Genomic DNA, 16,741 nt, shown 5'->3' on the forward strand with positions numbered 1-16,741 from the left:
CAAACGCCTTTTATTACTTGAAGGTGAATGTGCATACATTATAATTTCGTAGTATAATTTTATTTTGAAGATCATAAAATATAGAGTTTTTTACGTTTTTACAACACTTTAATCATGTGATTTCAAAGATAACAAAAAATTCAGACGGCGAAAGATCGTTAAGGGGGGGGGGGGTTAATATTCATATGTTCAAAATGCTAACAAGTTATGAACTTATGCATGATTAAAAATATATCTGAGTACGCAAATAGGTTATATGTTCCATCTCCACAAATTATATATAAATTGTTCTATAAGGCTAGGATTCCTCTGGCTATATTTCATTTTGTTTTTCCGAATCTGTTAATTTCTTTTTGTGATGAATAGATTTTGTTTCCACCCATCTTTCTCGTAGTTTAAATCTAGAAAGATAAAGAAATTTACATTACCGCGCGTATATTAAATCAACACAAGCTACTTCATACTCGATACTGTTTTCAAAGATTCCATTGTTCAATCACTTTGGCACGTTCAAACAACGCACTTTTATGATTTATTCCAGAGATATTGGGGTTTTATATATCTTGATGTCTCTACTTTTGAATCGTATTAGTTTTAGTAACAGATCGTCCGTTGCAATGGCGACATACGTGTACAAAATTCACTCCAAAATGACCAATCGCCTCGGATAGTTGGAAAAGAACGGTGACCCCAAATTTTTTTCGTTCATATTTTAGTTGGAATAAAAACAATTAACAAAATATAAAAAAAATCAATAATGCTACATTTTTGAAAAATGCAAAAATGACATTTTTTCGATAATTTTTTTTGCCATTATAGAATCTTTAATTTTTGATATTATGAGAGACGTGTGTAGTACAATACAGCATGCAAAATATCCGCATAGGTCACCGTACGAGATAACGAGATATAGCACGCTTTTTTGGCCAAAAATTTAATCACGTGTGCAGTTTCACGCACGGGGTCCAAAACACGCATCACGTGAAACAAACACGCGTCGCGCGTGCTGTTCTGATTGTTCTGATTCTGATAGCAGCATTCATGTTTATGTTTCTTGCTGGTTTTGGCAGTGCGTTCGAAAATAAAACTAGACAAATATCGCGAGGCTATTAATGTTTCCACGCGCAAGAGAGCAACTAAATATACTGTATAGAGCCATCTTAAGTGCCTTTTTAACTGACCATATCAGAATGGGAGCATGTATACACTTCAAAAATATATAATGTTTTCAAAAATCGTTTGAGACAACGAACTAGGGGAATTTTGAAAAACAGGTATAAGAAATGTTATAATTCGGTGTTGTTCTTCTCATCTTTGTAGGTCATGTATGAATGATGCTTGCGATTTAATGATTTCAGTGAAACTTATTGCTGCTTCCTTCTTGGTTATCGTCAATCGAAAATCAGTTGTAATTGACTACATTCAAGTTATAATTAAAGCTTCAATTTTGCAACTGTTGTAATTTGCAACTACTCACAACGTCATCCTCTGTATCTTCGTCAGACAACATGACAGGAGGACATGAACTACTCCGCACAGTACTTGCGTTACTTGTACTTGAGCTAAGACTGTGGCTGGGATAGTTCGGTGTATAATCAGGAGTACCCTCTGCTTGAACCTGAGGTATGGTTTTCACGATAGCGTATTTCTTCTTTACTGGTCCGCGGTTTACAGGTTCAAGTTTTCCCAATGCAGAAGTACGTGTAAGCGCTGGAACATAACCTGTACTAACGTTTGTTGAACTTAAAAAAGAAAAATGTTTATCACTCACAACAACACGTCATTTTCATAAGGTATTTGTGAGGCTATAGAGCACAAAATTGAGAGACAGTACATCCATAGTCTACTTACCCATCAATGACATTTCTTTGTTTCCCATTTTTCTTATTTTCAGACGCATGAACGGATAAGGATGAATTTTCTTTCACTGAGGTTAAGCCTACATCACGCGAATTTTCAGATCTAGAGCGACGTCCACGAGATGATTCTCGCAAACTATCTCCATCTTTGGTTACAGATTTCTTTGACGGTGGTTTAATACTGCAAAAAAGGTATAGTTTTAAAAGCCGTTCTTTTTAAATGAATGGATAAATCTTAGGCCTGTTTTTCACCTTTACCGTACCGTAGAAAAATTTGGAATTGGAAAACTGCCTTGCAGAGTTTTTCCAGAAAAAAGTAACAACAATCTTTAAGCCTCGTTTGCAATCACACTCCATTAATCGGGCACCTGTGCCCATTTCATCCGTATCAGGGGGTTGTACGGGCACGGGTACCAATCTCATCCATGCTCGGCCTCTGTATTGGTAGCCCGAACACTAATAGAACTGGGTAAGGAAACCAATTTTATCCGTGCCGTACCAATAAATCGAGTGTAGTGTAAATGGGGCTTAATTAATAACATACCTGCTTGTAGTCTCAGGGTTGTAAGTTGATAAACTTCCTGCAAATGGTTGAAAACTAATAGGATCCATCGCTTTATACATATTTAGATCAATATCAATATTAAATCCTCCACACTCTGCGGCAGCTTTAACAGCATTTGCAAAGTCAGTGTCAGTGAGGAATGAGCCATCGCTACTTATACCACTTCTACGATCGGGACTGGAACATGGTGATTCGTCATCAGAACCACTTGTGTTAGTCACCGAATCAGCCCATTGCATGATAATATCACTGGTTATACCAGCGAGATCAAACGGTAATTTATTTTCAGATTTTCCTTTAGATTTGCCACTGCGTACAGAATCTGCAGTGTCTTTCTCAAAGTCCGACGCCATGTCGGCCGAGACGACGGAACCTGAGCGGCGGGGGTGGAAAGAAGAGGCATGGGAACGACCATACGTTGTCTCACTGCACATTGATGTAGCAGTGGGTGAGGGGGGTGGTGAACGTGTTGCCACACTAGAAGGAGGAGGGTGTGAAGGTGGCGGGGGTAACATATCTGCCCAGTTCACACTTGCAATTGTCAACCGAGGTAGAGGTTTAAGTCCTTTCCTACGTCCTGCTATAGAGCTACCCTGATTCGAACACTCACTGCCAGGACTACACGATGACTGACGACTCGAAGGATTACCATATCTATCATGTTTATACGGCAAGTGACTGTCACGCGCATCTTTATAATTATTCCGAGATTCTTTATTTCGTGTTTTCCCAGGATCAACCTCATTGCAGTTTTCAGAAATAGCAGTTTCATAATCAGGAGGAGCTTCTCCTGGGTATGGACTACGTGTGGTAGCTGTTCGCGAGGTTGAGGGTTCAGGCGTGCTCTCACACTTAGACTTCGCATTATCATAGTCACTTTGGCTATCAATGTTAGGACATGAAGGTTTTGGCGCAGAGGAGTAAGGATTGCGAGCTCTTTGGTTGTATCTTGAGGGACTGTCAAAATCATTTTCCGAATATTTTCTTGCCGGACGATTGTATTTTGCTACAGGTGAAAACAGCTGGTTTACAACTTTGATACAAAGAAATAGAAAAATGTAAATATGGCTCGAAGAATGGCCTCGCACAAGGATAAAAGAATCAATTAATAAAAGATGAGTTCGCTTTACATAACACTTTTAGCGCTAATCACTACACAATCTTGCAGCAACTATTTCGTGCACTGATATGAGAGTATATATATTAATAATATTTAAATTGTGCAAAGAGTCTCTGATGTCCAGCGGATACTGTTAATATAAAACATTGTATCAGGATCACCATGTTGGCACTAAATGAACACTGCAATTTTTTAACTTTGTGAAATAGCATATAATTTTGGATCGTAAATCACCAAATTCCTTGAATATCATGCATACACCGATTATTGATGAGGGAAATTTCCACATCGGTGTAGGACTATGAGAAGCTTTGCATATGAAGATGGTCAACGCTGTCGAGGAAAACTTTGGCATGCACAAAGAGTTTTGCAAACGCATGTAAAGGTCCGTTGTATAAAAGAGACTATACAACAATTAATGTAATAACACTAAACATTTATAAACAAGTCTTACCAGTGTCATCTCTTGTTAGGGATCGATACATTCTTTCATATTTGTTCGGTGTAATAGCAATGTTGGAAAAATCCAGATCACTACGTGTTTGTGACTTCGGTGAACCGCCTAAAATATAGAAAATACTGTTTTAAATATCCAGTATTTAATACTTATCTATTACAGGTAAATTAATGTGCTTTCACAAGATTTTACTACAATCCTTATTTAGTGTGTAACTTCACATCATAACTACTGGAACAAAAGTCTTGTCAACTCATCAACACCTTACATAAGTAACTGCATTAATTTTTTCGCTAGTAATTAATTTTACATTTCTTACAAAATTCGCTGTAATTTACACAGCCGAGTGTCTCAGAATTCATGATTATAACACTTACAAAAACAGAAGAACCTTCCAATTAAAAGTGTAACGAAATAGCGTTAACTCGAAATAACAAAATACGACGAAAGCGCGATAAACCTATTTGGTGGCGACACCGTTAATAACAATCACTGCTTTACTGTTCAGCCTGCGAATGGGCATTGTAGCATTCCTAATATTCCTTTTTGAACTAACAGCTATAAACACTAACAACCCGATAGCAATATATCAGCGCGGAACCGTCAAAATTCTAAACTTCAAATATTTGTTGTAACACATTTTATTAACGCGTGATTCAACACATTACGGCAGCGAGCTGAGATGATTCAGAAAGTGTTTCGTGATATATGCACATTGCACAGGCGAACAACTCTTTGTGCTGAAATGTTGAAGGACATGGGACATAGCTTGTGAACATTTTTTTATTGTAATCTCTGTAAATAATAATAAACCGTTTATCAAATTGTTTTATAGCATTAAATTAGTCAAATTACTTTAAACGCTTTCGCATTTCGCTTTTAACTTTATTTAAGGACAAAATTGGGCAATCTGAGTCGTAACTAAGGCCTGTTTTAGGCCTAGGATAAACGTTGCATTTCGGTCGCGTCAAATGCAATTCAAACACAATAGATAATAAGATGATAAGATGATCATGTGCCGAATCGAATGTAAATGAACTTAAACAAAGATTTTAGGTCATTAAGGCCTAAGTTATACGTCCCATGCATGTTGATCGCGTCGAATGCAATTCAAACAATAGATAATGAGATGATATTAACCATTATTAACCCATGCCTAAACTAGGTTCGTCAAATGAAATGTTCGACGTCTGAAACGGGCCTAACTTATACAACCGATCCCAGATTTGCCAGTTGGCTTATACACGTGATACCCCTTTTCAAATTCAAATTTGCACTGACTACAGTATTTCGAAAAGCACCTACTCTATTTTCCAATAAAGACAAAATTTAAACTTTAATTGTGTACTCACTACATCTGTAGACACTGCTAGATCTGCCATCATCAGCACCACATTCAGACAAGCTCTCCCTTCCTGTACGACTTGCGGGTGTTAGTGCATCGCCTTCAGCACTTGCTCCTTTACTAAACAAAACAAAATACCAAAAGATATTTAATATGTTCGTATAATAATAGTTTATAGACTTGGTTGTACAATATATATTCAATATAATGTTCTTGGTTTAATAACCACGCCATTATCCACTCCATTTTTACCACATGTGTAAGATTACCTTGGAGCCTTACGAACCGCTTCGGGTGAATTTGCGTCCTGTAATTCAATGGAGTCCACATCTTTCTTCGTAGAAGAACGTCTGCAGATACAGCACATTAATAAAATCAAAATAAGAAGAAGTATTACACCTCCTAAGGCACCAAGAAACCATGGCTGGATGATGAAATCTTTGATTTGGTCCATTTTCGATTTTTTGGTATTAGCAACAGGCAAGCGAAGTACAATGCTTTTTTGAGGGCTAGTGTAAGTGCGACCAAGTGTTGTTGCGACGCTCATCCAGATTGTATAACTTGCTCCAGGAGTTAAATCACCAATGATATAGTGATACAGCTCGCGAGAGGCAGGAATTAGGATACCATTTTCTGCTCTTCTTTTACGACGACGGGCTTCTTCATGATTGTTGACTGGACTACACCAAATCTAAAACAAGACAGGCATGATACAAGTTTATTAACACCAAAAAAAACATTCCGGTACAGAAGGCGGAGATTAATACCATCCTTAAAAACAGGATGTTTAATTTACAGGGTGGTAAAAAAAATGGTAACCAAACTTTTAGCGTGGAATTGTGCGCAAATTACTTGATAAAATAGCGCAATTCTTTCATATTATGATAGATCAGGCATTTCGCTTTTGAATGACTCATTCTTGTACTATTTAGAGAAAACCAGCACTCATTATTCGTGGCTTTGCATAGTTAATTGCCCCGCCATGTTCATGATTAATTGCTTTTCTATTGTCTGTCTTAGAGCAATTCTTACCGTACTTACGCATATTGGTACGCAAAACAAATCATTCAACACATACAAATCTTGATCTATCATATTATAAAAATCCCGCTTGCTAATGTAATGTAATGTAATGAAATAATTTACGCACAATAGCGCGCTTAATTGGGTTACCATATTTTGATACACCCTGTGTAATTATATCTAACTGCTTCGTGACAGCTCTTTGTGATAGAAAGGTATCCTAAGGTGGAAATGTTAAGCCTCGATCTAACATTTTTGTTTCTGAATCTACAATACCATGCAAAATCAAAGTGAGAGCGAGCATGTCTTTTAATAGCTGAAAAAGAAATGAGATGATTGTAAATTACCAAAGCGGAAATTATGGGGAGAATTGCGTTGAGTTGAATTGTGAACAGTCAATTTTTGGTTACAAGTACGATCGTAGTATAATTGACGTGTGTGAACAAGTTCAGACGTTGTAAAAATTGTTAAAGGTTTTTAGCATAGCTGTTTAAATCTGCATGAGGTCACAAACACTAACCGTGAAACAGTTACAGAGTGGACTTTCAATAACAATAACAATAACAAAAACCGACAATAACAATGACAATGGCATATTTACAGCATATGTCTTCAAAGTATCTTCCCCACTGTTTTTTTTCCACAGCCGTTTCCACGTGACCGTCAGACTATCCGAATCATTCTGTGTAACACTCATCTTTAATGTCACGGGTTCCTTTGACGTAGACTGATCCTTGTTTGTACTATTAAGACCCTTGAATGAGCCCTTAAACACCTGAACATATACACTGTACGTGGTTGAGTTTTGCAAATCACTAATCTTGTATCGCGTCGATAAGTTATTTTGAAGCGTTTCTATCTGATATTGCGATCGTTCGCCTTTAACTTTCCAATAAATATAGTAACCATCATATTTTTCTGGCCCATCTAACCTGTCCCATGAAACAACAAGCTCTCCTGCTCCTGCAGAACTTAAATTGATCTTTAATTTTCGCGGTTTAAAAACCGTAGGTATCCTGACTGTCGGACCTTAACAATACATACATAGTATCAAATGACCTTCCAAATAAAACTGACTTCTAAAATAGGGGTTATGGGGCACCAGCAACATAAAGAGCAATTACATGGAGAGTTACACGAAAAGATATCAGGGAATATGTATAAACAAAAATGTGTTACGCTGTACATTTCTAGATGAACTTACTTGTGGGAGAAGCTGACTTTGTCCTGATAACACTGGACAGTAGACTAGGTACACCATCTCCAATGTTATTGATTCCACATACAAAGAACATATATTGAGTGTTTTCTTTTAACCCCTGTACAACATATTTCCTTTCTGTAGAAGGGACATCGCGAGATGCATAATGTTCATCGCTTCTCAAATCAACATTGATATACCCAACAGCATAGACTATCACATAATCATCACTACGATCCCACGTGATACACGCCGAGCGATCGTTAAACTCTACAACTTTTACATTCTTTGGCATGCTTGGGACACCAGGTCTGATATTTTGAGACAAACGTAACTTTCCTAAAATAATGTATTTTTAATTATAATTAATTTTGCTTTTGTTAATTAATTATAATTAACACTGCTCATACAATATTTTTTACTCTCTGGTTCATAAGCGGAGGTACATTTACAAAGGTGAATAGCTGTGAAAAACTAGAAAATGGAGTTTAAATAAATACAGCAATCTTAAAGTGGATTTTGAGAAACCTATATCCCCAAGACCATAAAGCTTATAAGCTACCATATTTTTCCTTTTGGAAAGAGAAGTTGCTACTGCAGTACAGTGAAACACTCAAGTGTCTGCGAACACAGCAGATACCGCAATAATACTATTACACAATATCTTTAAATTCTATGAAACGAGTAACAAGTAAAAACAGGATTGGAAAATTTGAAAAACGCGCAATCGCGGGCGACGGTTAATCTAATCGCTTAGATTGACTTACCTGACTTAAGGCCCCGTTTACACTTGCGATTTTTGCTGCGATATTATGTGCGATTTTCCTCATTTGACAGATGTGAATTAGTAATTAGCTTACGAATGCTCTGATGTACAAGAGCTCCTGTTTGAACAGTAGTAACTAATTCACTCGTTCACATCTATCAAAAGAAAAAAATCGCACATAAAATCGCAACAAAAATTGCAAGTTTAAGCGGGCCTTTACCAATCAAAATTTCAACATTACGTCACATTGGAGAGTTGTTCGCAAGAGAACATCCGGTTTAACTGTAATGGTAAACCACTCTCACCTCAATATGAGAATACCTATTCATACAATCAATATATTCGACTTATTTATTCTATATTATATATACATACACTATAATAGACTTACCAGACACTTGCAGAACAACATTCTGGCTGACAGACTTAATTATATTGCCAGCAACACACTGATACGTTCCTTCATCACTTTGTTGCACTTTATTAATAATCAGTGAATAACGATGTTTTCTTCCTAATTGTTCATCTTTATAAATCACCCCATCACTCGGAACACCATCTTGACCAAATTTGAGCCATTTTACAGTCGGTTTTGGGTTCCCATTGACATCACAGATAATTGTTGCATTACTGTTAATATCAGCAGAGATCTTCCGTTGTGGTGTGGCTATATTTGGAGCATATTGGGTCTTTCTATAGACCCGAAGATTGATGTGACGTCTTCTTGCCCCTATCTTATTGCTAGCCTCGCATGTGTAGTTTCCCGCGTCAGAAATCTTTAGTGGTTTAAATATTAGGTACGCAGTTCTGCCAACTAGTTGAGCTTGAATATGTCCATACCAATGATTTACAACGTAGGGTTGATTATCCTTACGCCAAGTTATTAATGGAGAAGGTTCAGCATTTGCCAGGCATTTTAGTTTTACAGTTGATCCCTCTTTTTCATTAACGTTTGATGACAAATCTGTAAACTCGGGGATGTCTGAAAAATAATATAGCTTGGAGTTATGCATTCTTTGACTTTACGTCATTTTACAGCCTTTGTTTACACGTTATGATTTGTATGCTTGAGACAAATTATTAGATACAGGAGCGTCAAGAGATGGGGCGGACCTTGGAATTAAAATTAACCTCTACGGGCCAGAATCCACAGGCGCTTTTTCTCGGCGAATTTAATAAATTAATCCTGCTTGACTGCTTACAATTTAAAAGAAGCAAAAATTTCGTCCGCGGAATCAGGGCTTAATACGAGAACGATCACACTAGCTAGCAGTTTCTACAAATTTCTCGATTTTGAAGATAGGGATTAAAATAAATAAGAATCTAAGAAAAGAAAGGGAAATAAAACTAAATGAGAACAACCGCAGAATCTTCACATCCTTTCCTAGCATTAACGCTTTTGGCAAGAAGATAATTTCCACTCTATCCTACCCTTGACTTTCAAACGCAAATTATCATATTATCTGTCTGGGCGAACTTGGGGAAACAATATGATTCTTCTTATAATTCTTTCATGGTTAAAAAAGCTATGCCCGTATGTAATTTCGCTTAGAAAAAGCCGTCGGTATTTATGTTTTATTTTGTCATTTTGTCACAATTATCACCATATACACCTTATAGCTTGCATTTTAAAGAAACTGTATGTATAAGTCTGTTTATATATTCCACCAAAACCGTCTCTGTTATCGAATGGCATTAAAAAATTTAGATCGGGTGGCAGACTTTCTCCCAACTAATCTTAGGTATATACTTACAATGTAACATGAGATTAACAGTAGCCGAGGTATTTCCCTCACGGTTAACAGCGATACAAATGTACTCCCCAATATCCTGTCGTTTTAACTTTGTTAAAGTTAACGTTCCATCAACACTGGGCAATATCGTGTTATTCCCCTTCTTTTTCCATATTATCTTCGGGGATGGTACTCCGTTAGCTTTACATGACAGTGTAGTTTCCTCATATATACTGATATCAATGACTTTGTCTTTTGGTACAGATACAATCGTGGGAGCAACTACAAACGGGATGTCAATAAAATGCAATAATATATACAGGACATCTTAGGAGAACGGCACAGAACTATTATCATAAGAAAAATAAGTGTTATACAGGGTTTTCGCCTGTAAGAAAAATCGTATTTAAAGCTTTAAACCGACGTAAAAATACCACTTTCGCGTAAGATGCATGTTTGACAAACCAAAAATGTTGCCACGATCAGACACGCTTGACAACAGACCATTTCAGCATTTTGCGCTCGATCGTTAATATCAGTTTAACATCCTCTTCAAAATTTGAAATAAAATCCATATTTACGTGCAACATATTCTGTATATATTATTTTCTATATATACTCTTAACAGGCACACTATGTAAGCCATCTGTAAGCCATCGTGCTGTCAATCTGCAACTTGCCTGTGCACAGATTTAATCTTCTAGATCATGCAAACAATTGGTTTAAGCAATCCTTCTGACGAAAAGTTAAGATTTGACTTCAACAACGCTACCGTTACGCCAACGCTAACGGTTACAAATCTCAACCCGCTATAATACCTACATGACTGCGAGAATACAGAAAAAAAGTGGAATCTTTCTAACCTGTACTTGTAATAATAGCTGGATTACTGAGTATCCTTCCAGCAACATTCGTCGCTTCACATCTATAACTTCCTTCGTCATCTTTCTTAAAATGCTTAACAATCAATTTTTGTGAGCGTTCTTCGAGCAATACTCGAGTTCCGTCAACATCAACATTTCTCTCATCCTTTAACCATCGTAATTTAGGTCTAGGCTTCGCACGAGGTGGATTGCAAGTTAATGTCAATCGTCCTCCACGAGAAATAGTTTGACTGACAGGATGACGACGAAATTCTTTACGGATGTCTTTAAATTGGAATAAAAAATAACAATAGGTAACTGTGACGTAGATTGCACGATTTCAACAATAAGGACATTGATGACATTTTTTTGAGAAAGAAAATAACTAAAACTTCAAATAATTTTCGGGTGTTTTTGAGGCCAAAAGTAGTGGAATGATATGACTCGATCTTCAGATGCAGTACAGATTTCATTCAAGTAGTTCCATTACCACCTCATCCTAAAGAGGATTTAGGTGGACAATTGTCAAACAATAATTGACCACAAGTCTAAGAAGTCGAAGAAGACGACAAGTCTAAGAAGAATTTAACGTGACATGAGTGATTCTAGAATTTTTACAATTATCTATATTTCTATTTCAATAATACATCTGGTTTTAATGCGTTTTAAATAAATAAATAAATAAAATATTTTTTTAAAAACGTTCTCTGGTTGAAATATTAATTTATCACAAGCTTTTGGCTATAGTCCTAAACGTCAGTCTATATCAGTCTATAGCCTTCAACGTCAGTCTATATCAGTCTATAGTCCTAAACGTCAGTCTATATCAGTCTATAGCCTTCAACGGGTGGAATACAAATGTAAAAAGGACGCTAACAATGTAATATGAAACTACATGTATGTTAAATGTGGTATAACAATTGCCTAAAATAGACAAACATGTACGGTCATAATATTGGACCACGTGATTGATTTTGATGCGGCAGAAGTTAGTGACAAGGTCATTTTCGATTTCGATAATCTTGGCACACGGCTCTATTTGATCAAGCTGATAATGGCGATGCTTATAAAACTTTAAAAAAAGGGTGGGTATTTGCTTGTAAAAATTATATATCTCTTTCAGAGTCAGCACATCATAAATAAACTCACATGTAGTTTCATATTTCATTGTTAGCATCCCTTTCACATTTGTATTCTACCCGTTGAAGACTGGAGATTTAATATTACCCGAAAGCTTGTAAGTGCAAAAATTGTGTAAACCTGGTTGCACATGCATCTACTATATTTAAAATACTTACGTCCCAAACTGATATTAACAGTTCTACTTCGTGCTTTTTTACCATGAGTATCCGACACCAAACAATAATACTCTCCAGTATCTGAAATGCCCTTCTTTTTCTTATGAAGGAAACGCTTTATATATAAATGTCCATTACTCAGGACTCTCTTTCGCTCAATACTCTGAACAATTTGACCGTTATGATACCATTTATACTTTATTGGACCTGTGCCATTTGCCTCACAGATCAATTCTGCAATCCCACTTTTAGCTGCGTAAGTATTCGATGGTTGACGAGTGATTAAAGGTGCTAAAATAATATGATGAACCAATGTCAAAATGATTCAACCATGTTAATAGCCATGTGAGTTTGAATAAAATATAATTTGCAGTCAAAGAGAAACATGCGGTTGAACCGTAACTGGAAAAAAACAAAATTTAAGGTTTGGTGTGTGAAGTTTTATACGCCCTCAGTTGTTTGCGACAATCATGAATTATTGCTAAATATATTTCGTAACATTGCCAGACCTACCTTGGGCTCCAGCGAGCCAGTTTCCTTGGAAAAATATCCACAAGACGGTGGTGACCCAAGGAATTCGAGCCATTCTGCCCTACACAAAGCATTGATGGACAAATAAAATTAAATTTGATTGACCCGAATACACTTTACTGGGCTGTTAACGGGGCTGGTCAAATTTTTTTAGGTAGCTAATAGAAGGGTGTAAAAAATTTCTTGGTTAGAAATCCAAAAAATCTATCAAACCAATTGTCTAATCCTTAACAGCTTTTCGCTATTTTACATCAATTGACCAAACTCTTTCTAGTTCTTTTCTGCGCAGTTTGGTACAAGACAGATGGAAGAACGAGCCACAACATTATCGTCCTGGATCCTCAACTCCTTTTGCCAAAATTTCAGTGCGCAATTAAAAAGAAGTGAAACTACGAAATATGAGCAACTTTTATTAAAAAAACTGTATGCTAATTGAGCTTTTTTGAAATTTTTTTCATTCTTTATTTACTTCAAAAATTAACTTGGGATCAAAATATCTAATTTAATATAATATATATATTGCGGTACTGGGAATTCTTACCCTGTATTGTGACCAAGATGGGTTGTTTATTATAATATACTTAGGATAATCCAATGGCATGTTAAAGTGATAAAATTGAGCACTTAACATTACTTATATTACAAGCAAAACCAAGAAACATCAGGCTGGTTGTTAATTAGTAAAAACACAACTTTCAGGGAAATTGCGGCTCCCAACAATTCTTCACCTCAGAGTCATTAATACCTTTTCATGTCATTAATTTCCACAGAAATAACTGTACTATAAGGAAATCTATTAACATGTGTAAGATACCTTGAAAAGCATTCATGTCACTAAGAACATAGTACAAAAAGCAACTGGAAGGAGTCAAACAGTTCATTCAAATACTAAAGGAGTGTATATGAACTTTTCAAAGGTATTTTAATAATTGAAGGTACATATACTAAATGCCAAATATATGACCACTGATTTTGTTATAATGCACATTTAACCTCTGTGGTTCTCCAGCTAACTTTGATTCAGCATAATTTCTGTGTTTTAAATCATCATTACACTTAGGGGCGTAACTAGAATGATAATTGGGGGGGGGGAATATTCATATATTCAGTTCTGCCCAACAGACTTCTATCGTATGTTATTGCACTTACAAAAGAAATCTGTAGGGCAGAACTGAATATATGAATACTCACCCACCAATTATCATTCTAGTTATGCCACTGATTACACACGTGTGTATGAATGTATGTATGTGTAAATTTAAAAAAATGAATTGTTATAAAAATATAGACCTACCTAAATCCTTTTTAGGATGAGGTGGAACTGCTTGAATCAGAGATTTTATTGAATTTTATAATAATATATAATTTTATGTTACATGTGTGACTTGATTTTAACCATAATATTGTTATAAAGGTACAAACAGGATGGAGGGGCACATTTTCATTCAGGAAGAGGAAAGTGCAATAGGCTGAAAATGGCTGCAACTAGCAGCAGTTCACTGTTAAGGCCACTAACAGCTGCCAGGAGGGTTAAAATGTCTTATGGCTAAAATAGGATTAATTTGAACATTCTAATGATTTTACTATTTTATGTTGAGGGTTGAATGACATTTTGAAGGGGTTAAACACTTTATAAGAGGTTACAGGGTTTCTTGGGCAGTTTTAATTCCAAAGGGAAACCCTCAGGTTGGATAGGTGGCTCCCAGTTATACAATCCAGAAAGACTGTATTATCTATTATTATTATGGATGACGCGGACGCTCTGCGCCCGGCAGCGGCAGTAGTGGTATAAATTACTGTATGTTTTTTATGGTATTGTTTAAGCAATACTAGCCATACGTTTAGCACAGAAATCAATCTTTTGTCCTTAGCAGCTGGGTGTAATAGTTTTCTATTAACATATCTAATAAAGTGCTTGAACAAACTTGCCGACCGGCGCCAAGAAAACTAAACTTATCACAGGTTGTAAGAATCCTAATGACATATTTCTCCATAGGATTTCTCGCTTTAATATACCACTTGTAATACATATAGGGTCTGTTCAGGTTTAATCTATATTCCTTCGATATTTTACAATGCTTATAGCAATAGTTTATCGCCATTTAACCTGCGAGAAAGGATATATAAGCAGATATTAGGCGAAAGTAAATGAGCACTTGTTTAGGCACACAGAAATATTAAATTTGCAAACGAATTTTGAAATACAAGATGGCAGGCGTCCAAAAACTACGAAGCGTCATTGTCTAATTATTACAATCACATCTGCTACTAAATACGGAAAATATCAATGGCGATTCTGTGTCTCAGTTAGTGTTTTTGATGAAAAATCTCCATTAGATATATATTGCTTTGTTAAGGGCGCACTTCAGGGTGCTGTAGCAACCAAAAAGTATTACGCGTTGGTTCTGTGGTTGGTTAAATGGCCAAGTGCCAAGCTAGGCAATAAAATGATAGAAGGGTTGATAGAAAAAGTAAAACGTTTCGACAATAGAAAGCTAAAGCACCAAACCGAACGGGTTATACTTTGTAGTAATAACGATTGGGAATCTCGGTCGAAACCACGCTACATAATACAACATCAACACAACATCACATATATGCTTGATTTTGATTCATATAAAGAATATGAATAATCTAAAAGGGGTAACAATTATTACATATATCGTCTAAAGGTTTAAATGCACTGCGATGAACTATAAACTTGTGTTTTCGGGAAACTAACGGGGAACTGTTGCGTGAGAAGCACGCTGTCTCGCAGTTGGGCTTTACATATGCAAGACGCTTTACACAATAATGACAATATACATTTTTGATATGATAAAAAATATTCAAATAACTTCGCTTATAAATCATACGTATAGTATACCTTATCATATTGTGATGCAGCAGGCTTTTGCATTTTTTACATTAAACAGCAGAATTCAAAAAATATTAAATATTAAGTATACAATATCTGTGATTCGATGTTTAGTTTATAGCTTTATATTGTTGTACTTGTTTGGTTTAAGGATTCGTTGAAATTTACTATCACAAAACGTTTGAGTAAATAGATCAAGGACTATTCAAAGCATGATATAAAGTAATATGTAGAACAGGTTTTCAACCGAATAATACTTCAAAGCGCAAACGGAAATGTATTTAAATCAAAACAATAATACAACTTGACCCAACTTACCTCAGGACAACTTTTGCAACAGAGAGCAATTGTACTTACTGTAGCAACAATATAGCACAGTCATATAACTCTTAGTTCTTATAGGTTAACCAACCTCAAATTATCGAAATTTCTAGGCATATCTTACACGACTTTCCTCGCTTTTGTCTTGTGATTATCTACTAAAAATCCGATCATGATTCATGAGTTGTCGTGGAACACGGGAAAGCAATTCAATACCTCCTCTAAACAATTAGTAAAATCTAGCCAATCAGAACGGCGTATAATTTTGGGTGTATTATTTAAATTACCTCCCCCATTTTCCGGTAGTAATTTAATCCTTGTAGGATATCCTCTTATTCTATTGCATTCTAGCCTCGTTGGTAGTTTTATATACACGGCAATCGTTCGTCATCAGGCCAAAAGCACAAAAATTGTGGGCAACACTACAAAGGGTGAAATAGCCAATATTGGGTCCATAAATCTGTTTTGGGCCATCCGTCGGAAAATGTTTAATGAAGTCGTGATGACAACATGAAACGCATTTGATAATTCAAGTGGAGGAAAGGTGGTAGCAAAAAGCGGATTGAACCTTGAACCATTTTCGGGGTTAACTATGCAGGGGGTGCACACCTTAGTTACCAATAATGCTAGTGCGGGAGTAGTATATATTTTTGTTGTATAAAAAGGCACCTTTTGGAGAAGGTCTACCTCGTAAATTTTATGAGTATTATCAAACATATTCAAAAAACGTAAATGAACGAAGGATGAATTTTTCCCATTTATTTATTTCATTTATTTACTTGTTTAAGGAATTTTATTGAAA

At 36.0% G+C, this 16,741-nt stretch overlaps 1 protein-coding gene across 2 annotated transcripts; it reads right to left on the minus strand.

The window, feature by feature from the left end:
- Positions 1 to 16,133, minus strand: LOC114535612 (roundabout homolog 1-like). 2 transcript variants are annotated; one of them, XM_028556891.1, is made up of 15 exons: positions 15,937 to 16,133; positions 12,744 to 12,822; positions 12,231 to 12,521; positions 10,933 to 11,217; positions 10,091 to 10,351; positions 8,728 to 9,318; positions 7,574 to 7,909; positions 6,971 to 7,398; positions 5,616 to 6,037; positions 5,354 to 5,466; positions 3,999 to 4,106; positions 2,404 to 3,430; positions 1,852 to 2,040; positions 1,478 to 1,742; positions 1 to 401 (listed from the first exon to the last, which is right to left on the minus strand). In XM_028556891.1, the coding sequence occupies exons 2-15, from the start codon at positions 12,814 to 12,816 to the stop codon at positions 396 to 398; spliced, it is 4,395 nt and encodes a 1,464-aa protein (XP_028412692.1). In that variant the 5' UTR covers positions 12,817 to 12,822; positions 15,937 to 16,133; the 3' UTR covers positions 1 to 395. The 2 variants fall into 2 exon arrangements, with proteins under 2 accessions (XP_028412692.1, XP_028412691.1); XM_028556890.1 differs by having other exon boundaries at positions 12,744 to 16,133.
- Positions 16,134 to 16,741: the final 608 nt, after the last annotated feature.

Source organism: Dendronephthya gigantea, unplaced genomic scaffold, assembly GCF_004324835.1.
Source record: "Dendronephthya gigantea isolate DGI-Jeju-01 unplaced genomic scaffold, DenGig_1.0 000122F, whole genome shotgun sequence".
Classification (NCBI taxonomy): Eukaryota; Metazoa; Cnidaria; class Anthozoa; order Malacalcyonacea; family Nephtheidae; genus Dendronephthya; species Dendronephthya gigantea.

Coding starts and splice junctions, on each gene's coding strand:
- LOC114535612 (XM_028556891.1), bottom strand. CDS start 12,816: ATGGCTCGAATTCCTTGGGTCACCACCGTCTTGTGGATATTTTTCCAA. Junction 12,522..12,743: donor CTGGCTCGCTGGAGCCCAAG/GTAGGTCTGGCA, acceptor ATATTATTTTAG/CACCTTTAATCACTCGTCAA. Junction 11,218..12,230: donor TGTTAATATCAGTTTGGGAC/GTAAGTATTTTA, acceptor TCCAATTTAAAG/ACATCCGTAAAGAATTTCGT.